Here is a 25,562-nt window from a genome sequence, read left to right on the forward strand (position 1 = left end):
GGACCTGGCTTCAAAATCACAATTTGGCATCAAACACCTTGAGTGCCTGTTATTCTCCCCCACTTATCCTACCCTGTTCTCAGGATGCTTAATCTCAAAAAAAAAAAAAAAAAAAAAAAAGAAAGAAAAACAGCTCTAAGAGGGTAGACCAAACGGGGAACTGGGAGATAATTCATGTCATGGTTGACTAAAGTAAAACCAGCCTATGAGCCCTCCACTAATAAATCAGCAACAAGGAAGGGACAAGTAAAATTAGAATTTATTCATCCACTTTGGGCCCCATAGCTAATCAGCTCTAGGAACTGCACACACGATGCCAACATTCCACTCCCTTTGTTCCCTTCTCCAGCAAGCTCTGGAAACTAGCTGCCCAGTTACAACATTGACCGTATATCAAGCCCAGCAAGACACTCGCCTTTACTCTCAGCAGGCACCACCCCCACGGTCCCGGAAGTTACGTCACGACGCTCGGTGCTCCGTCCCCGGATGTGGGGTTTTATATCCGGATTCTTAGCGCGGAGTTAAGAGTACCGCTTTTCCCCTACGCGCGTTGCACATGCGCTACGGCTTTTTTTTCACCCCCCTTTTTCCACTTCCACTAGCTTCCACCGTCCGGGGAACCGCCGCTACTGCCGCCGAGGAGTCAGGAAGTTCAAGATGGCTGCCGCGGAGACTCAGTTGCTGCGGGAGCAACCGGAGTAAGTAGTCTCTGTCAGTGGGCTGGAGGCCGGAACCCGGGGAACCGCGGAGTGGGAAACCGTGGAGACCTGCACCGACCGGCGGGAAAGTTCAGGCCTAACGGCGAGAGCCAAACTTTGCCTTTTTCCGCGTGATACGTTGTGGGGCGGGAGGCGTGGAGAGCAGGCGGTCGGCCTTCGAGCTTCGCCCTCCCAGAGGCCGCGGCTGTTGGGGCAAAGGCGACCGCGGCCTGTCGCGCGTCGTTGCCCCGGGAGGCGAAGGCGCGAGCGGCCTCTACAGGTTCGGTGCGTGTGGTAGCTGCCAAGACTCTGAGGTCGCGCCTTCCTACTCTTCCTCCGGGGACAGAGCAGAGCTCCCTGGTCTCAGCACTCGGCCGCATCGGTGTTGGCGACCCTAGAGGCGGTGGAGTCTGGCGGGACTAACCTTAAGTCTTTTCTTTCGCATATAGTTCCCCCGGTCGTCCTACTACTTGTGCCAGTTTTAGGACCTAAAAGAATCGAGAAAAGGGTGCTAGGGTCACACTCTTGACTGTCCCAGAACTAACCGTGACTGGCCCTATTATGCCTTCTCTCCCTACCCCGTACTTTTATTGCAGCAGCCACCCTAGTTTTGTTTTTTCCCCCTGCCTATTGGCAGCTTATTTGCCAACTTGCGAACTTGAGGCAAAGTAAAATAGAGGCCTGCTTTTGGATTTTGAGTGGTTTTTTTCCCCCTGATGTTATAGCCCTTCTATAAATGAAATGACGAATGAAAGAAGAGTAGGAATTGCTGACTGCTTACAAACCAAACTGTACGTCTGTAGTTAAGGTAGTATAAGAATCCATGGGTCCCTGTGAACACATATTTGTAAAAGCAAAGGCTAACCTTGCTTAACTAAAAGCAGTATTTTGTTTTTCATGCTTACGTTAGGAAAACTCAAAACAAAAACCTAAGAGTGAATTTTAAGAGTGTTCTTGTAGCAACCCTCTTGCATCTGCATTATTTGATTTTTTTCCAGCCATATTTGGAAAGAAGTGGAAATACACTCCCAGCAACTTGAGAAGGGGGAAATTTTTGCCACCCATCTGACACTTCATTGCTGTGCATCCAGTTCTGGTTCTCTTGGTCATTTGATTTTCTCAGCTAGATGGAGAATTGTACCCCATTTTATTACAGGCATTTGCAAATCGTGCCCCCCCCCACACACAGTTTGACTTAACAGAGAACAAATGGTCTTTAAAAGTTTTAACTAGACTTACAGTTTCTTGTTTTTCACTGAATTCAGTGTGTGGCATAGTTAGAATACAAATCTTACCCTGGATAGCATTTTGAGAAGTGAGTCAGCTATATTTCATTTACATATTTGAATAATGCTTGATTTTAATAATAAATACATATTTGTTTAGTCCCTTGCACTATAAATAAACTGAGATAGTCTTGAATTTCCTCTCCCTTCTTTACAGAATGCTTTATGTATATGGAATATTAGTCTATATGTGTCGTCCTTTCACTAATTTGAAAATAGTTAAAGAAAATAACAGTTTGATATGAAAGCAACTACTATGCTCCGTAATCATGGTGAGTTCGGCTATAGTGTCTAACCAGTTCTTTAGAGGACACCAAATAGATTGTAGTTACATAAAATCTATTCAAAATGGAAAATTTAGAATGAATAAATAAAAAGAGGGGGAGGTTAAACTCAAAGATTTTATAAGTAGTGGCTTTTTCATTGTTAGACTCTTTAAATTCAACCTTTTAAAACTTATTTGCATTAACCAAAGACAAGGTGCTCCACATAGCATTGAACAAGCTTATTTAATTTGTGTAACAAACCTACATGAGAGTATATACTGTTATTTTCCAGATGATGAAACTGGAGCACAGAGTTACTTGCCCTAGGTCACAACAAGTGACAGACTCATTTAAACCCTGGCAATCTGGTTCTAAAGCACTGTTTCTAGTTATTGTATTGTTTGCTTTCCGTTATACATTGTGACTCCTTTTTAAATTACCTTTAAGGTTTCAAATCATTTTTACTTCTTGTCAGTATCCCAGAAAGATCCATAAGGGAGGCGTCAGGCTGTGCTAAGAATTGAACACAGGGTCCTGGCACCTGTTAAACAATGCCCTCCTCCTCTGACCTGCACCCCAAGCCAAAGATCAAAGATATTTTGCTGTGACATTTCTAATTTAATGAAACTTAGATTCCCAAACTTGATTTGCAAGAAGGGTTTGCTTAAGACTGGTCTTTGGAATTACATCAATATTAATTGTGCATTAGAAATATTTCAGTTTGTCAGAGAAACTTTTAAGTAGTGGCATTCACTTTGCTCACCATTAAAAACATTTTTAAGAAAAATCATCTAGCTTAAAAACTCTTCCATTTTTCACAGAATTAGTGAGTTCTTTGTGTTTCCAAAGAACAAATTGAATGCTTCCCAAATAATTCATTAACATTATTCTGTTAAAAAATACATGTGAAAGAGGAAGTAAAAATAACACTAGCATTTGGTAGTTGATTACTTTATGTTATTTTATAATTGTTTCATGACTATTTTTATTGAATACTGCATAGCAAATAGTGTTAAACACCCCAATATTGTCTGCTCTTCCAGTTCATCTTTACTCTCAAATAATGTGATTCAAAGTATGTTACCTAGAACTTAATAGGTTCTCAGTAAGTATTTTATAACAGACCTGTTGTAGACAGGTTGGTATGACACCCACCTGCTAAGTGTTGATGTTAATTGGGAAAATGTAAGTACAAAGTATAAATTTATATATATGGAATTTATATAGTCAGTATTGTCAGTGTAAATGTCCAAGACCATCAGTTTTCTTAACAAGGAACCTTTTCCCAAGGCTTTAGAAGAAAGCTGTTGATAATGAGCCTAATTCAACTTCCTTAGCACAAGGTCATTGTATATAATATGCCATGCCACTGACACGCTGAATTCAGACTACTTTTTTTGTGATGCTGGAAAAAGGAATGGAAGCCAGGGCATTGTGCATTCTAGGCAAGCAAGCACTTAAAACACAGAGTGTAATTCTTGTTTTCTGTCAAATTTGCTTTAAGAGATCAACTGAGGAGGGTGACAGTTGGGAATATGCCTAGACCAGTACAAGAGAATGCTAGGATTATTATGGTTAACATAGGTGGCCCTTTAATCTCCTGGAACTTCAAAATCTCATCTAACACATGGAGAGATATTTCATTATTTCTTGAGATAATACTCGTTAAGTTATAGCAGAAACTGAGGTCACTGATGGAATGGCTCTTATTTGGGGCATCATGATATAAATTCTGATTTCCCAGAAGCACTGGGAATTAGATTTTTGCCTTTTTCTCTATGGGCAGACTTTTTAAGAATTTTGAATTGAAATCAACTAAGACTTCTGTAATTTATCTGTAGAAAGCATTAGAAAAAAAGGTCAAAAAGCAAATTTTTCTTTGGGAATTTTTCTTTAAATCATTTCAGGTATTCTACATTAAATAGGTGAACATGTATTATGTGTGTGCATTCTGACATGCTGCAGATATAACTGAGCAAGAGCAAAATCTTAGCTTTCAAGGACTGAGTCTGTAAAAGTAAAACCAGCTTTTGTTTAGTGAATACAGCTTTTTAGGTGTTCTAGAGTACCTGCTGTAGGTTAAATAATCTAGGTTTTAGGGATAGAGCAATGACTTAAATAGATTAAAAATTCTGCCCTCGTAGTGCTTAAGTTATAAGAAAAGAGTGACCATCAAGAATGAGATTAGGTATAGTGGTGGTTACTTTGGAGAAAAAATTTAAGTGCCAAAAGGGAGTATGTGTGGGATGGGGTTTGCAACCACAATGGGGTTGGGCAGACTCGACTGAGAAAGTAATGTTTCAGCAGATACCTGGGTAGACAAAGGAACAGGTCATACTTCTATCTGGGGAAAGCTTTGCTGGAAGGAGACAACAACAAGTACAAGTACCAAGACCCTGAGGTGAGAAGATAGCTATTGTTCAAGGAAAGCAGTTTGACAGGATGAATGTATTAGGGGAGTAATGGGTTCAAGGCACTGGGAGGTGGGGCAGTAAGATAAGGCCTTATAAAGGATTTTAGCTTTTACTGTGAGTGAGATAAGAAGCAATAAGAAGTTATACGAAGAGTAGCAACATAATCTGACATTTTAAAAGTATTTTCAATCAAATGGTGGACCTTCTGACTGACAGTTTCAACCTTCTTATTGGATTGATGTATGTGTGACCTTAGACAAGTCCCTTAAGCCTTCTCAAACTTCAGTCATATCCATCATGTGGAGAGACATTTCTTAAGTATTTACTTTGACCACCTTTCATAGTGTGAATGTGTCTAATTGTTGCAGCAAACCTGATTTATCTGTAGTATTATTTCCCCTGTTTTTATAATTGAGAACAATGAGGCATACAGGAGCAACTTACCTAAGGTTACAATGGCTGTGTCATGTTAGAGACAGCATTTTTAACCAGGTAGTTTAACTACAGAATCCATGCTCTTTGGTAGCATTCCTTATAACATTCAAAGTAACCACCGCCCGCCTGCTTCTGCTTCACAGTGGTTTTGTGAATAAATATATGTATCCAGTATCTACTCTATATCAGCTTGCGCTTTTGTAACACTTTTTAGTTCATGTTAGGTAGGGTTGTAAACCTCACAACACCCTTTCAGTTTGAAATTTATTTTCTCCATCTTATAAATGAGATACCTAAGGATTGAGAGATCTTAAGCTGCCAAAGCCTCACAATTAGTAAATTGTAGAACTAAGATTTTAACCCAGTCAGTTTGGCTCTGGGGACTGCTTAATCTTCTCAACTATCCTTTATCCTGAGGACATTTGGAGAGTCTCTAGGTAGTTTGATTTCAAGCTTAATGACTAGAATTGTGTGCTTTGAACACTTAGATTTTATATACCTAACAACCATTCTTGATCTCTAAAAAGATTCTCCATAACTTGAATTACTCTAATATTTCTCAGACATTTCCCCCTGTAAATCAAGGTTTAGGAAAAAAGACATATACCCCATCTTCTGGATTGTAGGATGAGAGATTTTTGGGAAAGGGAGATGGTATCCCATATCAGGAACAAATTTGAACTGTCTCTGAATCTTCTACTTACATCTGTGATTCTTTTTTCTTCTGTAGTAGGGCAGTGTTGGTGTTTTCTTGTTGTGTATACAAAGATGTTGCTCTTTCTTTTTCCAGGTTTTTAAGAAAAAAGTGATGATTCAGAGAACACTATTTATCCTGTATCTTCTCATACTCCATTAGAGTGAAGTTGACCCACACTAGAACCTGATTGTGATCAGAGGACACAGCTTCCTCTGCACGTTTGTCAGTAGTTTGCTTTCTCATACTCCATGGTACCAGAAATGGAGATGGTAAAGATCAAAGTTCTTTGTGTTTGGTACCTTGTGGTGGCTTTGTGTTCTCCATTGCACTCCCCCATTGTCATCTAATAACTTCTGAGTCATATCTCCATTTTCCACACCCTTACCCCCACCCCAGGTTTATTGAAGATGGAGACCTGACTGGAGAACTACACTCTATACCTAACTCCTGCTGTAATCCTCAGAAATGTCAGTGCCATAATGAATAGTCCCACCTGCAGCCTAATCTCACAGTTCCCGGACATATGTTACTGAAGAGAGCCTTAGTTCTATCTCATACCCTCCCTTCCAGAATCATTTATCTTGTCTCCTGAAATTGATCAACTTGGGGATCTTGACGTCTGTTAGACCACATTCTTCCACAAGTCTGATGCACTGGTCACAGTGATCTGTTTATAGTGTGCTGTGTATGATGTTTTTTGTAACCTGCTTTCTCTCTGAAATTCTTTTAATTCTCTTTTCTTTAGAACAGTGGTAATTAGCCTTTATTTTTTAATCCACATTCCTTCTCAATTAACAGCTTTTCTCTTCCCTCAAAGTCCCTGCTTAACAAATCACTTGGGGTTTCTTTTCTGTGATCTATAAAACTCTTCCCTGACTATTCTCAAAGTGAGTTTAAGTAATCCTTCACTGTTCCCCCTAATGCCCTTATTCGAGCCCTCATCATTACAGTTCTTATAGTTGTGTCATGTAACTTTGTTTTCCACTGAACTGTAATTTCCTTGAGGAAGGCACATAATGGTTTTGTATATTTTTGTTTCCCTGCTACCTAGCTTAATGCCTACTGTGGTGATTTAAAAAGAAGAAAAGTACAAGCAGGCTCAGTGCATGCCTGTGATCCCAGCTACTCAACAGTCTGAGTTAAAAGGATCACAAGTTTGAGGTCAGACTGGGCAACTTAAACCCTTCCTAAAACTTTTTTTTTTTTTTTTTTTTTAAATTGAGGTAGGGATGTAGCTCTTTACTGAGTTCAATCCCCAAAAGTTTTCTGGAGATTGATGAATAAGCTCTTGAGTTCTTACCTCACAAGGAGGTATTTGTAATATATGGTACCAAAAATAAACTTACTGAAAGTATAGTAATATGTACTAGTCAGCTTTCCGTCACTGTGGCAAAATACCTGAGAAAAAAGAAAGGAGGAACAATTTTGACTCATTGGTACAGAGTTTTCAGTTTGAGATCACTTGGCCCCTCCCTGTGATTCAAACTGTAACAGAATATATCATTTGAAGCCTCCACAAATTAATCCATATCTTCCTCCAAAAATAGTGTGATGGCCTGAATCCAGTTTAAAGTTTTGTTTTGGGTCTCATTTTAGGATGTAGTGGTTTATTATGGAATCATTTTAAAGGGGAAAGTTAGTGTACTGTGTTGCTAAGTATAGTGTTTAGTAGGGTTGGTATGTAAATTATATTGTATAAAAAGAATGTTTTAAATTTTGGGTGGGCTTTTCAGGGCATTACCCCATCATAAGTCAAGGAGCAGCTTTTGAACCTGTAGTTAACCTGGAATTACTAAGCATTGCAGGCTTGATAAATTTAGAATCAAACTCTTTAACCCAGTACAACTCAAACATGTAAGCAAAGAACCTCCCTTAGCTTTGTTTTGGTTTTTATAGCACTTGTTAATATGAACGTAGTTTGATAAACCAATGTCTTATTTGAAAATCAGAAAGGTTAAATAATTTGATGAATATTGAGTCAAACCACATAAAATTGCTGAACTAAACTATAGTTGATTTTTAAAATGTTCTTCAAATGTGTTGAACTTAATGTCACATAGTTGCTTAGTGGCATTTGAGGTCGAGTCCTCACTCTTGATGAGTTTTCTTTGAAGTTTTCACCCTTGGGGACATGTTTATACTGCCAACATCAGCTACCAGTGCACATTGATTGTTTATTTTGGGACCAGCTCAATATTGGCTCTAGATATTTTTTTCAGGTTGTGCGAGAGTTGATTGGATGCAATATGCTCAAAACAAATGACCTGCTAGATCTATTGTAGAAACTTGAAGTTTTCTGAACTTTCAGTGGGGAAGGAGATTTGTCTCCCAATGTCCGTCAGTATTAAGATATTCACTATAAAAGAAAATGGGTCCTATGTTTTAAGTATATGTGAGAGATGCTGGTATAAAAATCAAGTTACTGGGTGACTTAACTAAATTGGTATTAAGGAGATTTTAGTATGTTTGGTTTGGATTCCCTTTCTCATTCAACTAATTTTTTTTTTTAACTACCCCATTTGTTTCCTCTAGTACTTTTACTTTGTGGGTGCAACCATTAGAAACAAATTAAAGAAAAAAAGAGATAAATAAAATGTGTTTCCTATATTTACAGGCTGGAAGATGTTGATAATTCTGAAAAGAGTATAAATGAAGAAAATGGAGAAGTATCAGAAGACCAATCTCAGAATAAGCACAGTCGTCACAAAAAAAAGAAACATAAACACAGAAGTAAACATAAGAAACATAAACATTCCTCAGAAGAAGACAAGGATAAAAAACATAAACATAAGCATAAACATAAGAAACACAAAAGAAAAGAAGTTATTGATGCTTCTGACAAAGAAGGTATGTCCCCAGCAAAAAGAACTAAACTTGATGATTTAGCTTTGCTTGAAGACTTGGAAAAACAGAGAGCCTTGATTAAAGCTGAACTTGACAATGAGTTAATGGAAGGAAAGGTCCAATCTGGAATGGGGCTTATTTTACAAGGTTATGAGTCTGGCTCTGAAGAAGAAGGAGAGATTCATGAAAAGGCAAGAAATGGAAATCGATCTAGTACTAGATCTTCAAGTACAAAGGGTAAACTTGAACTTGTGGACAATAAAAACAGTACAAAAAAAAGAAGTAAAAGCAGATCCAAAGAACGGACTAGACATAGGTCAGATAAAAAGAAAAGTAAGGGAGGTATTGAAATAGTTAAAGAGAAAATAACTAGGAGCAAGTCAAAGGAAAGAAAGAAGTCCAAAAGTCCATCCAAGAGAAGTAAATCTCAAGATCAAGCAAGAAAATCAAAGTCCCCTACCCTTAGAAGGCGATCTCAAGAGAAAATTGGGAAAGCCAGATCTCCTAATGATGAGAAGGTTAAAATTGAAGATAAAAGTAAGACAAAAGATAGGAAAAAATCCCCAATTATAAATGAAAGTAGAAGTCGTGATCGAGGTAAAAAATCCAGATCCCCAGTTGACTTAAGAGGTAAATCCAAAGACAGAAGGTCACGGTCCAAAGACAGAAAATCAAAACGATCTGAAACTGATAAAGAAAAGAAGCCAATTAAATCTCCCTCTAAAGATGCTTCTTCTGGGAAAGAAAATAGGTCACCCAGTAGAAGACCAGGTCGTAGTCCTAAAAGAAGAAGTTTGTCTCCAAAACAGCGTGAAAAATCAAGAAGAAGTAGATCGCCACTTCTAAATGATAGAAGATCTAAGCAGAGCAAATCACCTTCTCGAACTCTGTCTCCTGGTAGAAGAGCCAAGAGTCGATCCTTAGAAAGAAAACGAAGAGAACCAGAAAGAAGACGACTTTCTTCTCCAAGGTAATGCGTTTACAAATTGTTAATGCGTTTTACCAATGCACCTTATTTTAAAGGGAAAGTAGAACTTGAGGACAATTAAAAATGAGGAAGTCATGAGTTTCATGATTTTAAATATAACCCAGTTCAGTCATTAATATTTACACTTTTAACAATGAGAATGGGGTGTTTTTGTTTTCCTTTCAAGTTCTTGACTTTAGTATCTAATTTGCTAGGTCATGCCTTTAAATCCAAGTAATTTAACTGATGAATCTTCATGTGATTATCTTAACTCATGGAGGGGATTAGATCTAATTTTTAAATGATACAGAGTCAGAAACTATATGATTTACATAGGATCATAGAATTAAATTTGGGGGTGGGGAGGTTCAAACCATTATTAACTTCTTTAGAAACTGGTTTTATTCTGTATATTCTGTAATTGTATAAAATTACTGGGAAAGCTTTGTTTATTAAAAGAGTGTTAGCTTATAAAAATGTATGAATTCCTAGCCATTTACTACATTCATACTAGTATTTTCATTGTATGGGTATCACTTTAGAGTTTAAATCACCACATACTCAGAAATTTCAAGAGTTGAAATAGCTTACCTTTAACTTTTGAAGCACTTGTTAGTTTTGCTGATTGTTTTATTGAAAGTGTTTTGTAGTTATTCTGATAGTCTTTCAGTTTGAAGAGGAAATTCAAGACCAAACCTATGTATTTGAAACAAACAAACAAAAAAAAAAAAGTCTTTTTAATTACAGAAAGGGTAGGTATGTACTAAAGAGAAATCAAATAACACAGAAGCCTATAAATTCTCTCCTCTGTCCCTCTGTAACCACTCCAGGAAGTTTGTGCCTTATAGCCCCTTTTCTATGCACATGCAATTATGAATATGTGTTTTCTTAACAAAAAAAAGGAGTCATTATTTACATTAACATAGTATTTTTTTATGAATGCTTCAGTGACATTGCATATAGAATCTTTTTCTAACATGTATATATTTCTCAGTGTGTGTGTGTACCAAAAGTAATCAGTTTTGTTGAAACTGATGAAAATTTAGATTGGTTTGAGTTTTTCACTGGTGTATACAAAGATGTTCATTGATTATATTGATTATGTCTCAGATTTCAGTATAGAATGATTCATAGAAGTTGACTTGCAAAGTGTCCTGGTGTGTACATTTACATTTTAGGAATTTACTGCCAAGTCTCCTTCCCAGAAAGTAAAACCACCTTGTGCTTCCATGACTATATAGACAGTCCTTTTTCCCCAGACCCTTATTAAACAATATACCATATAATGACCAGTTTGTCACTTCAAAAAAAAAAAAAAAACTTCTTGAATTTAAACGTCTTTGATCAATAGAGAGGTTAAACATTTTTATTTTCATTGCATAATAGCAAATAATTCTCCCTGACTGCTACACTCTTATTCCATCATTTATAATTTTTAATTGGTCTTTCAAAAGAGTGTGTAAGCAGAATGTATATGAAAAACAATTTTTTCACAGATGGCTCTACCAAGAATTACTGCATGTCTAAATCAAAATCTTTCTTCTTTTGGCTCGACCAAAGAAAGGTTCTTTTAGGTTCTATATACCGTGTCCAAACATGTAAGGCAGGTTATGTTTTTATGTTTTATCCAGGGGGACACATTATAATGTTATATTATTACTTAATTATGGAGAAAAAAACCTGTTAAAATTTTTCCTGATTGTTTGAGTTGAGTAGACCTATGCAAATCTGAAACAACATTAAGAAATGTTCAAAACCTAAAAAATGAAGTTGTAGAAAGGCTTATAATAGCATCGATATTATGTTGAACAGACTAAAACTTATGAGAAGGCTTTGTGAGATAGTTGTTGAAAAGTTGATTTTGCATAGGAGAGGCTGAGGTATTTCCTCAATTTTGAGGTTTACTGTTGATTATAAGATACTATTATACTAAATTAATATAAAAATTAAGATTCTTTTTTAAATTTATTTTTATTGTAAACAAATGGGATATATCTTGTTTAAAAGTAAGATTCTTAACTGCAAAAATGTCAAGATATGGAAATAAACTTCCAACTGAGGAAGTGGAATAATATTACCCATTTGGGAAACTTTTGTTTGAGTTATTAATTTGAAATTACAATCAGTGACTTTGACAAAATGAATAACCTTTAATGATTCTTCAAATTGTGAGACCCTAGCACATGGACTTTTATTGAATGCTTGTGTAACACCAAAATGTCATTGTAGTCCACACTTGAATTTAAGTTTTTATTTAAAACACATTAATTAGTGTTTACTATCATTAGATCGTGTCTTAGATATTCTTTATATGTAGAAAAATTAGGTTAATTTGTTTTTCTGTTAACTTGCGTTTTCTACCCTTAAGAACACGACCTCGAGATGATATCCTCAGTAGACGTGAAAGATCAAAAGATACCAGTCCTATTAATAGGTGGTCTCCAACCCGAAGAAGAACAAGTAGATCTCCCATTAGACGAAGGTCCCGCTCCCCACTTAGACGTAGTAGATCTCCAAGAAGAAGAAGCAGGTCTCCTCGGAGAAGGTAAATATAATTAATTACATATGTTGTTGTCCTTTTGATTCATCAACCTATGAATGTTTTTGAAGCTCCAGTTAGCTCAGTTGTTAGGTTTTCCTATAGGTCATTTTTCTCTGAAAATTTTTAGCTGAGATCCCGTGGTTTGTTTGGCAGCATGTGACAGACATTTCATAAACATAAATTTTTCTTTAATATAGTTTCCCTTCAAGTAGTTGCTCATTAAAAATTCAGTCTTTTAAAAGTAGGACTTTTCCTTTTTTGGAGAGAGGTAAATACTAATGAGCTAGATTTAAAGATTTTTCAGGGAGTGGTAAATTAATAGCCCAGTTTCTTATAAATTTACAATTGTTATGTATAATTTACTCTTCTGAAGAGTCTTTGGCAAAAACCTGTTTAATTCACTGTTAGAAACCCATTTTTTCTAACATACATGTAGTTAATCAAAAAGAATGTATTAAAAGCAGAGAATCATATTAAAAGCCACGAGGACATTAAAACATGAATGAACATTAATTTGTCAGTATTTTTTATTGAATATGGTTTAAAAAGACAACATACTCAAGGCTTGTATTACAACCATCTTTACATATCTCTGACAATTTTTGTATGTGATATTTCTAGATGTAGAAATACATGTTCTGAGAGTACTTTTGGACAGTGAGGGTTTTTTAATACCACCCTCACCCATAATTCTCTCCCACCCAATTTTATTGCATTTTGTGTGCTTCAGGAGTCAGTATAAGCATTATCATGTGTTTATTGTTCACTGCTGAGCAGATAGTGGTGGGAGGAGGGAAGAGGGGACCTTATTTCTAATTCTTGTCCTCGTTTTCTCTGCATTGTTCTCTAGGCCTGCTTATATTGTTGTTGTTATATTGCTTTCCTTCTGCCATCCTCTTGGTATTTCCTCTTTCATGTGACTCCACGTGATCTTTTTCTAATCATTCCTGTGTTTTGGTAACCCGTCTTCAATAGCTTTAGGAGGAAGTCACATAGAAGGGACATTTTTTAGAGCCTTAGATCTCTAAAAAGTGTCTTTTATTCTCATTGCTGATTTAGAAAGGAGTAGAATTCTAGGTCGAAATCATTCTTTGAGAGTCTTTAAGTCATTATTCTGTTGATTTATAGGTTTCAATATTGTCCTTGAGAGCCCGATTCTTACTCCGGGGCTGACTTGTTTTCATTCTTCATTTTTTCTTTATAATAAATGTCTTGGCGTTTTTTTTTTGTTGTTGTTGTTTGTTTGGGTTTTTTTGTTGTTGTTGCTGCTGCTGTTTTTATTTTTTGTCTGTACTCGGAATTGAACCCATGGGCATTTAACCGTTAAGCCACATCCCCAGCCCTTTTTTATATTTTGAGACAGGGTCTTGCTAAGTAGCTGAGGCTGGCAGTCCTCCTGCCTCAGCCTCCCAAGCCATTGGGATTACAGGTATGCATGCACACTGCACTTGGCTCTCTCTCTCTCTCTCTCTCTTCTTGCTACTTACTTATGATTTCCTTTGAAGACCTGGATCAGACAGCTTTCACCTGTTCTAATTTCATAGTTAGGCACTTAGAAAGCTGAATGGAGATTTTCTTCAATTGTGACAATGTAGGATTTGTCAACTAGAGGCTATCACTTTATGGTATCACTTAAGGAAGAGACTTTTAAGATACTGTGACTGTAAACCTTTTCTCTGGGGCAAGTAAGTTTCCCAGAATTCTCTGATATCGTGCATGTAAACCTGGCTACAGATGAGTTCTGGTCTTTCAAAGTAAAATTTTAAATTTTTTCTTTATTTTTTAGTGGTAGGGATCAAATCCAGGGCCTTGGATGTACTAGGCAAGTGCTCTATCACTGAGCTATTCCCCCAGCCCCAAGAAAGTAAATCTCCCACCCCAACTTTGTTACTAAGGATTGAACCCCAGGGACATTGTACCAATAAGCTACATCCCCAGCCTGTATTTTTGTTGTTGTTGCTGTTGTTGTTCTGTTTGTTTGAGACAGGGTCTTGCTAAGTTCTTGATAACTGATCTCAAACTTTCACTCTCCCTGCCTCAGCCTCCCCAGTCACTGGATTTGTAGACACATATCATTTCCCCAGCAAGTCATTTTCTACTGAAGTGGGGAGAGGAATATACAAGACTCTGTTTCTAAAGGCTTTCGACCAGTTATGTTCAACTTTTACCTCATACTGCATCCATTAGAGTTTATGGAGTTCCTTGGCTCTCCAGGGTGTTATGCCATGCTTAGATTTGTCTCTGGCTTTGTGTATTTGAGTGCATGTTCAACTTGATTTGATCCGTTACTCTTCCATTCAGTTGGCACATTTTAAAGCTGGGCATGGTAACACATACTCCCAGCTACTCAGGAAACTGAAATGGAAGGATCAGGAGTTCCAGGCCAATGTGGCAACATAGTGAGTCTCTGTCTTGATGACAACAACAACTAATTCACGCATTTCATGATTTTTCTTGCCATCTCTGCAGTCATGTGTCTTCTCATTCTCTTTATATGTATTGAAATATGTAATTTGCATAAAATAAAAGTCACCCTCTGGTGTAAAGCTGAGTACTGGCAGGCACATATAATCACATAGTCACCACAGTCAGGGTAGAGACATTCCAGCCCTTGGTAACCAGCTGTGTGTTTTCTGATCCTATATTTTTGACTTGTTTTTCCTAGAAAACCTGTTTTTATACTTTTCATAATACATAATTAATAATACAATTTAAAATGAATATAGTTATATAAATAGCTTAGAGAACACAGTTGATTCTTGTAATCATAAAATTCAACTGATGAGACCAGAAAGAAACATTTTTATGGATTGCTGTGGATTCATTCTCTTTCTGTGTACCACACCCTTGGTACTGTAAGAATACCAAGAAGGGAGAGGGAAGCCTCCAATGGCCCTTAATGGGCTGGCACTCACTGCTGTGCAGAGAGGAAGCAGAGGAGGTTGGTGGGTGATGGAAATGGCAGGAGTCTGGCCCTTACTGGAGGCCACAGCACTGCAGGGACCCTCTGAGTCAGCTTATCATTGGGTCGAGGCACACAGTTTGTCCAGAGTCTGTCTATGTATTGAAACACGTAATTTGCATAAAATAAAAGTCACCCTCTTTGGTGTAAAGTTGAATATTGGCAGGCACATACAATCACATTGTCACCACAGTCAGGGTAGAGAACATACCCTGTTCTCAGGTGCTACGGGGCCCAAGAACATGGAGTGGTAGATGGACTTGCGCCAGCAGCCAGCAGTGGACCACACACTGTGAGCCACCAAGCTGGGCAGCCACTGTGCACAGTCAGTACAGGCTCCCTCCCTGCGCTGACTCCATGCAGCCCAGAAAGTGCTGCCGGCATATCTTCCACAGGGAATGAGTTAAAAGATATGTGCGGTTCTGCTGTGTATTCCAAAGCATAGACCCTTGCAGCCCTCATGGAGAAGGGCCACCTGTCAGGGTCCAGCGTCACAGCAGCTGACAGCACAATCAGCCAGCCACTGACCGCGCACCTCCCAGACTGAAGGATGTTGACTTCAGAGAAAGGAAGGAGAGAAAGAAGGACGATTCCCAGCTTCCCTGTTCTGTTCTCTCTGCTCCAACTGCCAAGTCAGGCCAGGCCATGCCCAAGAAGGTGGCAATGCCCAGCACAAGAGTTTCCTGGCAGCACCGCACCAAGGTTCGCGGACTATGAGTTTGTTCTGCCTGGATTCATGCTTCCTACTGGCTTTCTAGGTGACTTTATGCCCCGACCCCTCTCAGGCCCCAAGCTTGCCCCATGCTGCCCAGGTCCAGCTGCTGCAACCCAGTGCCCTCTACCAGTGGTGGTGGATGGCATGATGGTGTGGGGAAGGCACTGCGGCCCCTGAGTCACGCGGGTGGTGGTAGCAGGCTCCCCAGTGGCATACCAGTGAAACCCACTCCAATCCCTACTCGATGGCTAGCGCCAGCACTGGAAAACCCACTGCCAAGGTGGCTTCTCCCACTCCTGGGAGATGGTCATTGGGGCTAGCTTGCAGCCACAGAAGCAGCTGGTGACTGCTACTATTGTAAGGGCAAGTTAGGACACATAGCTGACCTGCTTCTTTTGTGGAGCGAGGCTAGTCCAATGTTCTTCGAGGGCCCCCCTCTTGTGCCGGTGTGAGTCCTTTGGGCAGTGCCAGGACCCATTACATGCAGAACCAGCTTAACATGGGACACCTGGAAAGGCCAGGGACAGTCTAGTAGAGCTGGTTACCAACCGAATGCTCAGCCCACACATATAGCCCACAGCCTATATGGCTGTGCTGCCCACGCCAGGCACAATCTGTGCAGCCAAGACGGTGGACCGCTACCACATGACACTCTGTCACCACGTGGTGGAGCAGGTGTTATGAGCCCCCGTATGACACCATAGCCGCTGCTGAAGTTGTTGCAAGACCTGTCATGCAACCTCAAATTCCTGACGGTCTCCTGTGCCCTGACCAATGACAGCACCAGACTGCTCTTCACACGAGCAGTTCAAGCTGGGAGTCAAGTGCATGAGCACTAGTGTATTAGCACTGGTCAGCCTGCATACATGAGGGGATGGTCGCGCCCAGTGAACTACGCGCAGCTGCTGTGCACTCCTCAGTGGGCCCCTGGTATAGGTCGTGAGCAGAGTGGTTGGCTTCACTGCAGAGCCATGGCCACAGTGAGTGCCAGGGGCAAGATTGTGTGGGCCACCATTTTGAGTGGTGCTATGAGCTTGTTATCGACCAGCATGCTTCCAACCCCGTGCCTCAGGGATCTGGCATTGTATCCCAACAGAGTGCTGAGATGTGGGATGTGGGACCCCAGGGAGAGGCTGAGGAACTGGGCCTATGCCGTGTCTGAAGGCTATACTCTGCTATCTCAGGCTTTAAGAGAGGTCTTTGCTCAGAACTTCACCGCCATTAAATTCCAATTCTGTGAATTAGCAAATCCACCACCTATACCCCTTCTTCCAGTCCCAGGCCAAAAGGAAGACACTTATTCTCGGACCCTCTCCTTTTCTACCATAGAAATTGTAGGTGAACACACCCACTCTCACGTTAAATGGCCAAGAAGAATCTTCCAGAAGTCAGGGCCATGCACACAACTCACACATCTGAAGGGCCCAGGTGTCAGGCAGCCCATACAGAGTGGGGAACAGAAAACTGGTAATCTGATGGCTGTGATTTTACCACTACATCCCACCCTAGTCCATTAACCAATTTTATTATTAATTGGGCAGGAAGGAGGTCGTGAGTTCATTTCTTCTTTTTTTATTTTAATTTAAAAAATCTTATCTCAGTTTTCCTTAGACATGGATATGAGTACCCTTTTTTTGTGTTATCTTTTTAAGCAGTCTTGTTGAATTAGGAGTATACTTGGTGTGGAAAGAGTATGACTTTGCCATGTGATTTGAAAATGTGGGAAAACTACTGTGAGCGTATTTTATATTCTTTTTAACTATTATTTTAATTTACACCACAGAGTGTTTTTTCCCCAATGTTAGTGTCAAGTTTTTACCTTGCATGTACTGAAGTATTTATTTCATCTCTTAAAATGTTACATTTCTCAACCCAAAGAGAGGCTGGGGGTGTAGTTCATCGGTAAAGTGCTTGCTTAGCATGCACAAGGTCCTGGATTCAATCCCAAGCACCAAAAGGGGGAGAAAAAAAAAAGAATACAAAGAAACATGCTTATTCAAGTCTATGTTCGGTAGAAAAAAAATTTAGTTTAACATTTACTGAGAATAGTAGCCATAGTTCAGTTATCTTTAGTTACATTGATGCTTCCAGTTGTTCTGATACTGTACTAAATTACCTTTTTTTTTTTTTTTTTAGTAGATTATAAAGGAGCTTTGGTTTCACAGTAAAGTTGAGCAGAAAGTAGAATTCCCTTATTTCTCCTCCCCACATGTTCCTTCCCCCACTTTGACATTTTAAAAATGTGTATTGATCTCCTTTATCTTCAAATAGAGACAGAGGTCGTAGGAGCAGATCACGCTTGAGAAGGAGGTCTCGATCACGAGGTGGTCGTAGACGAAGAAGCAGAAGCAAAGTAAAGGAAGATAAATTTAAAGGAAGTCTTTCTGAAGGAATGAAAGTTGAGCAGGAGTCTTCATCTGATGATAAGTAAGATTGAAACTTAGCCATAATTTCACTTTTCCTGTTTAGAGAAAGGGTTTGACTAGAAAACTTAAATGGCCATTTGAATATTTTAAGTGAATCCAGTCATTTTTTTCCTGAGTTTAAAAGTTAAGCTTTTGTGATGATTGGGCAAGTTTATGGTGGAGGTGGCTGTTTGCCGGGATTTCTGCTTTGGCTGGGCCATCATTTTATGGTGAGTTTTTCCTTTATTTTTATTAGGAAAAACAGACACATTAGTCCTGTCAGTCTGAGTTACCAGTTTGGGGGAAGAAATTGCTATACAAAATTTAAGACTTCATTTTATGTTGTGTTGCCTGCTTTGTAGTTGGAGATATCTGATGGCGGGTAACCATCTTTTACAATGTGAAAATGGAGAAACTTTTCAATGACTGATAAAATATCAGAAGTTTCAAAACACAAACCTGGTTTTCTAAATAGTATACCTTAAAAATAGAACCAATTTAGTGCAGTGACAGAATATATTTTAAGTTGATATCTAGTGGCAGAAGGCCAGGGATACCGCACCCTCAGTGCACAGGCTAATCCTCCGTCCACAAACTAACCGTCCATACCAAAAACAGTAGAACCAAGATTGAGAAACCAGAAGAATGGGGAAACTTTAGATTATGTAGAAGGAAATGAGAGGGAGGGGGTATAAAAATGGTGGAATGAGACAGACATCATTACCCTATGTGCATGTATGATTACACAAATGATATGAATCTGCATCGTGTACAACCATAGAAACAAAATGATATACCCCATTTGTGTACAGTGAATCAAAATGTAGGCTGTAAAAAATTAAAAGATAAATAAATAATATATATATATTAAAAAGAAAGTTGGATGGGGAAAGGTGCTCTGCATAGATCCTGGTATCATCAGAACAGTTGGCTTTTGTTTCTGCATGGCACAATTAGCAGTTAAGGGTAATAGAAAAGTTGTATTGAGAGGGATCAAAAATCTAAGGAGGTATGGTCTTTGGAAGGACAAGAAGGAAGGGGAAAGGAGGGCCAGGGACAGTATTCAGGGATTGAGCTACATTACCTTTCAGATTATGTACAAATGTCTGCGTGTATATTTTTTATATGGAAGGGACCAATACCTTTCTTAAGTATTGAAAGGGTTCTGTGACTCAGAAACCCCAGCCCTCTTTGTTTTGTTATAGGTGATAAAACTGAGGATTAGTGAGGTAAAATAAATTTACTAAATCTCTGAAAGCCAGTGGTGACTTTTTTAAACTTAGATACCTTTCTTGTTCCCAGTTTTGGTGACCGTGAAATAAGTGAGGAGAAAAAGGGACAGGAAAGGTATATTACTAGCATTCCAAACCAGACAACTGGCACAGTTTAAAAACAAGTAATGTGGCTTATGACTTTTTTGCTCTGACTTAATGATAACATACATTTTCCAGCTATAATATTAAAATGTATAAAAGTTAAACAGTTTTAGAATATCTAAAGATATTTGAAAAACATTTTTTTAAAGTCTCGAAGATTTTGATGTAGAGGAAGAAGATGAAGAAGCCCTGATAGAACAGAGAAGAATACAAAGGCAGGCAATTGTCCAGGTACATGATTTTTTTTTTTAATCAGTTCTCTTAAAATAATCACTTCTAGTAAGATTTTTTACATTAATAAAGAAGTGACATCTGAAAAGGTCTTCGGGATGGAAGCACACATATACAAAATGTGTGAGACTTGAAGGAGTTACTTTAGTTATTAAAACTGAGATGTTTTTCTTTTTTATGCATGGAATTTTGATATAAAATTCTTCCATAAGACCTGAAAATTTGAGGTTTCTTTTTTTTTAAATGAACATGAAAATTCTAAGTAAATTGGAAGAATTTTATTTAGCAAAAATTTATGCCTTTAACTGTGAAAAAGCAAATGTTTTAGTGTCTGTAATGTCAAGTTTTCTAATGCAAATGTGGTTGTTTAAACAAAACGTGAAAAATAATTTCAAGACTAGAGCTAGATGATGGAGAAAATTGAATGGGAAAAGGGTGTTATACACAGATGATAAAAATCCTTCATTGATGAGGTTTGCTACCACAGAAAATCTTCAGTTCCTCCTTGGCTATCCTTAGGTGAAGCTGTATACATCCATTAGATCATTTGTGGGCTGCAGTCCTTCTACAATGCCTTCTCTCTAAAGACAGATGACAAAAAGAGAGCTATTATCTCTAGTCCTTGGGATCAGGGGTGTTTCAGAACTCAGAACTTTTTGCATTTTAGAAAGGTAATATGGTACATCTGTGTATATCATTTAGCGCTATCAGTGGCATCGAAGTAAGCCATGATTATTAATACATTAGTATTTCCAAAATGAGATGTACTGATGGTTACACTGGGGGGGGACAGATATAGTAAACAGCATCTCATCTAGTCAGGTCAGGTTTTGCCACATGATTAATATGCACCAAACCAAAAAAAAAAAAAAGCCTCATAATTCTCATGAATTTTCACATTACATAAGGGATTATTGATCTGATTCCACCACGGTACACATTGTTTTTTTTTACAAGGACACTGTTAACTTTTCAATGCAACAACTCTTAACAAATTAGTAAATTCATTTAGCATCCAATTTGATGAAAATGTCATATCGTTAATTACAGAAATATAAATACCTTGCTGAAGATAGCAATATGTCTGTACCATCTGAACCAAGCAGCCCCCAGAGCAGTACCAGAACACGATCACCTTCTCCAGATGACATCCTAGAGCGGGTAGCTGCTGATGTTAAAGAGTATGAACGAGAAAATGTTGATACATTTGAGGCCTCAGTAAAAGCCAAGCATAATTTAATGACTGTTGAACAGAATAATGGTGAGTGAAATAGATTTTTGTCCTGGCCATGCATTTCTCTGAATTTTTAGCTGTATAACTTTAGAGAGACCATACTTTCAACGAGATTGGGGTTGAAAAAAAGTGAATGGGAATAGAATTATTGATCGATCCTGGTAAGTATTACAGTAATATGTTAAATGTATTCTAATGAATGTTCTGTATAAATGTGTCTTTATTCATTCACATGTCCCAAATAGTATACTGAACTCACACATTTTCATCACCTTCTGTTCTGCTTGGTGAGGCATTTTAAAGCAAATCCTAGGTGATTTCCCCCTGTGGATACTTGTTTATATCTCTATCAGATAAGAATTTTTTAAAAATATGTATATATTATGAAATTGATAATCTTTCAATGTCATCAGTGTCTGTTAACAATTGAATGGTTTGAATCAAAATCCAAGCAAGGTGCACATAATATGTATGGATATATATCTCTTAAACCTCTCTTCATCTTTAATAGTTCTTTCTTTCTAATCCTATTTTGTTTTTTTTTCCTCTTGCTGTTGTTACTTATCAGGATACTGAGATTTCCTCTAATTCCAGTATTTCTTGAAAACTAGTTGTTTACATTAGAAACCAATAGATTCAGGTTTAATTTTTTTGGCAAAAATATTTTATAAGAAGTGTTGAATACTATATCATGTGTGATGTATAGTTGTCTTGTTTTTATTGACATTGAAGGGATGTGTTTAGATATGAGAACCACATCTATTTAATATAGTTTCCCTTCAGATTCCTTTTAATAAGTTTTGTTCTTCTGTGAAAGAAATCTCAACTTGTAGATTATTCCAGAATATAGTTTGTACAGGAAAAGCAGGATGAATGTGTGATTGCTTCTTTGTATTGACCAGTTTTTTAAAATAGAATACAGTTAATGCTCTAGCAGCCTCCAGAGAAAATTCATTAATTTTCATTCAGTTTTAACTTTTTGATGGGTTTTAATTGTTAGTACTATTATATTTTTGTTTTGTTTTTGATATGTTTGAGTCTTTGACTTTTTTCCCCCTTTGGTTTTTGTTTGTTAAGCTCAAATTATTTTCTCTTCAGTCAGGATATGGAGGCAGCCCTTTTTAGTAAATATCAAATGTCCCTTCAGTATTTGAAAGAGCTTTCTTATCCTTACTTTCTAGAACGAGGGCAAGCAAACTTTATATAAAGGGTCAAGTAGTAGATGCATTAGCTTTTAGTAATTGTAGACTTCTCTGCCTTCTTTTTTCCATATTCTGAATAATGCTCTTGGAATACAAAACTGGCCACAAACAATATGCTGATCAATGAACATGCTGTGTTCAAAGAAAGCAAAAAAAAAAAAAAAAACCAAAAAAAATCATTATGTGCAGTGACATTTGAATTTTGTTTGATTTTAATTTGCCAAAAACTAGTCTTCTTGAGTTTCTTTTTCCCTCTCAAAAATGTAAAACCAGGCCATACAAAAACCACAGTGAATTCGATTTGGCCTAATCTTTATATATTAACTGTTTTGATTTTAGTTTGCTCTTTTCTCTTACAGTGAAAACCTTTGTTTTGCATAGCACAGTTACTTATAGGTAAAATTTATATTTAAATTTTATATACATGAGTGAATTATCATTATTAAGTAGTGATGATTTTTGTTCTTACAACATATCCTAGTATAGTCATAATTCTGTTTTAAAAGTATTTAAAGTAATTCTCTATATGGTTATGCCACCAATTTGGTAGGTTTAGGTTTTTTTCCTTTTGCTTTTGGTTTTTAAAAATTCTTTGTTTTTTGCTTTATGTTTTCTTTTCTTTTTTTTTTTTTTATAACTATTAAGGCCTTTGTGATCATTTGTATTCTGTCTGCACATACAAAAAAAATACTAAATACATATCTGTATGATCTTCCTCATTTCTTTCTAGAGGATGTATCATAGTTATTCAGTCATCTAACAATGCATATTTCTGTCCATTTGTTGTTTATCAACTGGATACTAATTAATAGCATTGCCCATTAAGCCATTTTTAATGCTTGGCCACTGTGTTTTGGGTTAGTTTGATAGAAATGGAATTGCTGGGTTACAAGAGTGCCTGAATATATACTTTTGCTATATATTGTCAGGCTCTGCTCATAAGAGCTGTACAGCTTTGCCTTCCCATAAGCAGTGTCTGAGTGCTTATTTATCCGGAGCCCATTGGCAAAGTGTTTTAATAATTCTTGATTTTTTGCCAGTATTATAGGTGAGAACTAATATCACATTGTAGTTTTAATTAATTCACATTTCTGTACAATAACTGAGATTGGGTTTATGCCCATATGCTAAAAGCTGTTGCCTTTTTTTGTTTGTTTTTTAATACTGTGGGTTGAATCCAGGGGCACTTCACTGAGCCAACCCAACCTTTTTATTTTTATTTTGGGCCAGAGTCTCATTAAGTTGCTTAGGGTCTTTTTTAAGTTGCTGAGGCTGGCTTTGAACTTATGATTCTCCTGCCTCAGTCTCCAAGTTTGCTGGGATTTATTTTTTTGCCCAGTTTTGTATAGACTTTTTAGGAAAAAAAATACATGCAGATTGATATTGCTCTGTTGTCCATTGTGGAGATACCAGTCCTTTGGGGTTTAAGGTACAAATTTAAAATAGTGTTTATTTTGTTTTCTTTGTTTTTAAAGGAGTATTTTCATTTTAATACAAAATCATTTGGCCAAAGTTGATGTTAGGTCTTTCTGAAATATATCCCTTTCATAAAAAGTAGATACTTTTTTTATAGAGTGTAATGAAGTGATTATAAATTGAGTATTAATTGAAAATTTATGTGCAAGAAGGAAAAAATTTGAATTACTATTAACTGACTTTCATTGGCTTATATTTTAATTTTCTTTTTTCATCTTTCAAATACTAATGCTTTTTTTTTTCCCCCAGGTTCATCTCAGAAGAAGCTGTTAGCACCTGATATGTTTACAGAATCTGATGATATGTTTGCTGCATATTTTGATGTAAGTAATTTTTAAATCAACAGCAGTAATATATATATAACAAATACTGCGTGTGTGTAGCAGGACATGCCTGTAATTCCAGTGACTCGGGAGACAGAGGCAGGATTACAAGTTGGAGGCCATCCTCAACAACCTAGCAAGACCCTGTCTCTAAAGAAAGAAGGGATGTAGCTCAGTGGTAGAGTACTCCTGGGTTTAATCTCCAGTGCCACAAAGTAAAAATATTTGTGTGTATGTCTTTATATACACAGAGAAATGGTATAACACTGATGAAATAAATGTTCATATCTGAGTGAATGGCTACCTAGTTTGGCACCTTTCCTCTAAATCTGAATTTATATCAAGACTTTAAAACAAGCACAGCAGAGTAATTTGAGAGCTTTGTGAAAGTCACTCATCAAATGCCTAAATGTATAGTTACTTGTGTGCCCATGTATGTCTCAAAACACATGTAAATAAGTGTACACACATATATGAAGTAAATAAGTGCAATAAAGTGATGCCAGCATTTCCCAGGCCTCTTTTTAGTCCACTTTTAGACTTCTGTGTTATATGCAATTGAGAACAACTATAAACACATTCAAAGGTGTGAGGCCATTTTCAATATAAACTTAAAAGGGCTTGAGAATTTTGAGGTATTGATAAGAGGAAGTAGGAACGATAAACACAACAGGGAAATTAATAGGAGATAGAATTAGTGTATGAACTCAAGTGTGGCTCAACCCAAAAATAGATGGATTAAGAGGGGATAAAAATGAGTATTGAGCCAATTGAAGTATCGGCACCCATCATTTGCCTAGATGATGTTTGTGTCCATCAGCTTTCTGTTACTATAGTGAAATAGCTGAGATAACCAACTTAGAAAAGGTTTATTTTTCTGCCACTTTTGGAGAGTCCAAGGTGACATGGCCTTAATGCTGTGGGCCTGTGGTTAGGCAACAGAACATGATAGGAATACATGGTAGAGCAAATCCACCTACCCAATGGTCAGGAAGTGGGAGTGGGGATTAAAGAGGGCCTGGGGTTCCACATTTCCCTTCAAAGTCATGTCCTCAGTGACCCAAACACCCAAAACACTGTTGCCCTGGGGACCAAGCCTTCAACACATAGACCTTTCAGGGGACATTGAAGATCCAAACTGTAGCAGTCTTAAAGGATCTTCTGGATATCACGGGAAGCAATGGGAAAAAAGATTCATCCCAAGTAGTAGATTAATTTTCCAGATAGGTTCACCTGGTGGGCCAACAACTGTCACTACATTTCATATATAAATAAAAAGCATACCATGTCTTCATGAAGAAGACAGTGAAAAAAATGGTTAAAGTTGGTAGGAAAGAGTTGGATATTTTATCATCAGCTAAAGAAAACCAGTTCTGATTTTGAGGTTTTTGTTTTTATTTATAATGAACTAATCATATTCATAAAAGCTTTTTAGGATACTTTTTTATTCTTCCCAGAGTGTTCTTATAATATAAGACAATTTGGTGAC

At 37.5% G+C, this 25,562-nt stretch overlaps 2 protein-coding genes across 5 annotated transcripts in view; one reads left to right on the plus strand and one right to left on the minus strand.

Moving 5' to 3' along the window:
* Positions 1 to 25,562, minus strand: part of ECI2 (enoyl-CoA delta isomerase 2) — a 149,172-nt gene that overhangs the window by 51,590 nt on the left and 72,020 nt on the right. The window lies entirely within an intron of this gene.
* The window catches only part of PRP4K (pre-mRNA processing factor kinase PRP4K), a 35,471-nt gene continuing 10,142 nt past the window's right edge, over positions 234 to 25,562 (plus strand). For 2 of the 4 annotated variants that reach the window (XR_013764923.1, XR_013764924.1), the window contains exons 1-7: positions 234 to 698; positions 8,411 to 9,610; positions 11,976 to 12,152; positions 18,098 to 18,253; positions 19,757 to 19,838; positions 20,889 to 21,099; positions 24,000 to 24,073. Coding sequence is in view for 1 of the 4 variants with exons in the window: in XM_079146394.1 (XP_079002520.1) it covers positions 658 to 698; positions 8,411 to 9,610; positions 11,976 to 12,152; positions 18,098 to 18,253; positions 19,757 to 19,838; positions 20,889 to 21,099; positions 24,000 to 24,073 (1,941 nt within the window). In the remaining 3 variants the exon portion in view is untranslated. The remainder of the gene's footprint in view (positions 699 to 8,410; positions 9,611 to 11,975; positions 12,153 to 18,097; positions 18,254 to 19,756; positions 19,839 to 20,888; positions 21,100 to 23,999; positions 24,074 to 25,562) is intronic. The other 2 variants (XR_013764925.1, XM_079146394.1) reach the window with 1 other exon arrangement.

This window comes from Sciurus vulgaris (genome assembly GCF_902686455.1).
Source record: "Sciurus vulgaris genome assembly, chromosome: 7".
NCBI classification, from domain to species: domain Eukaryota; kingdom Metazoa; phylum Chordata; class Mammalia; order Rodentia; family Sciuridae; genus Sciurus; species Sciurus vulgaris.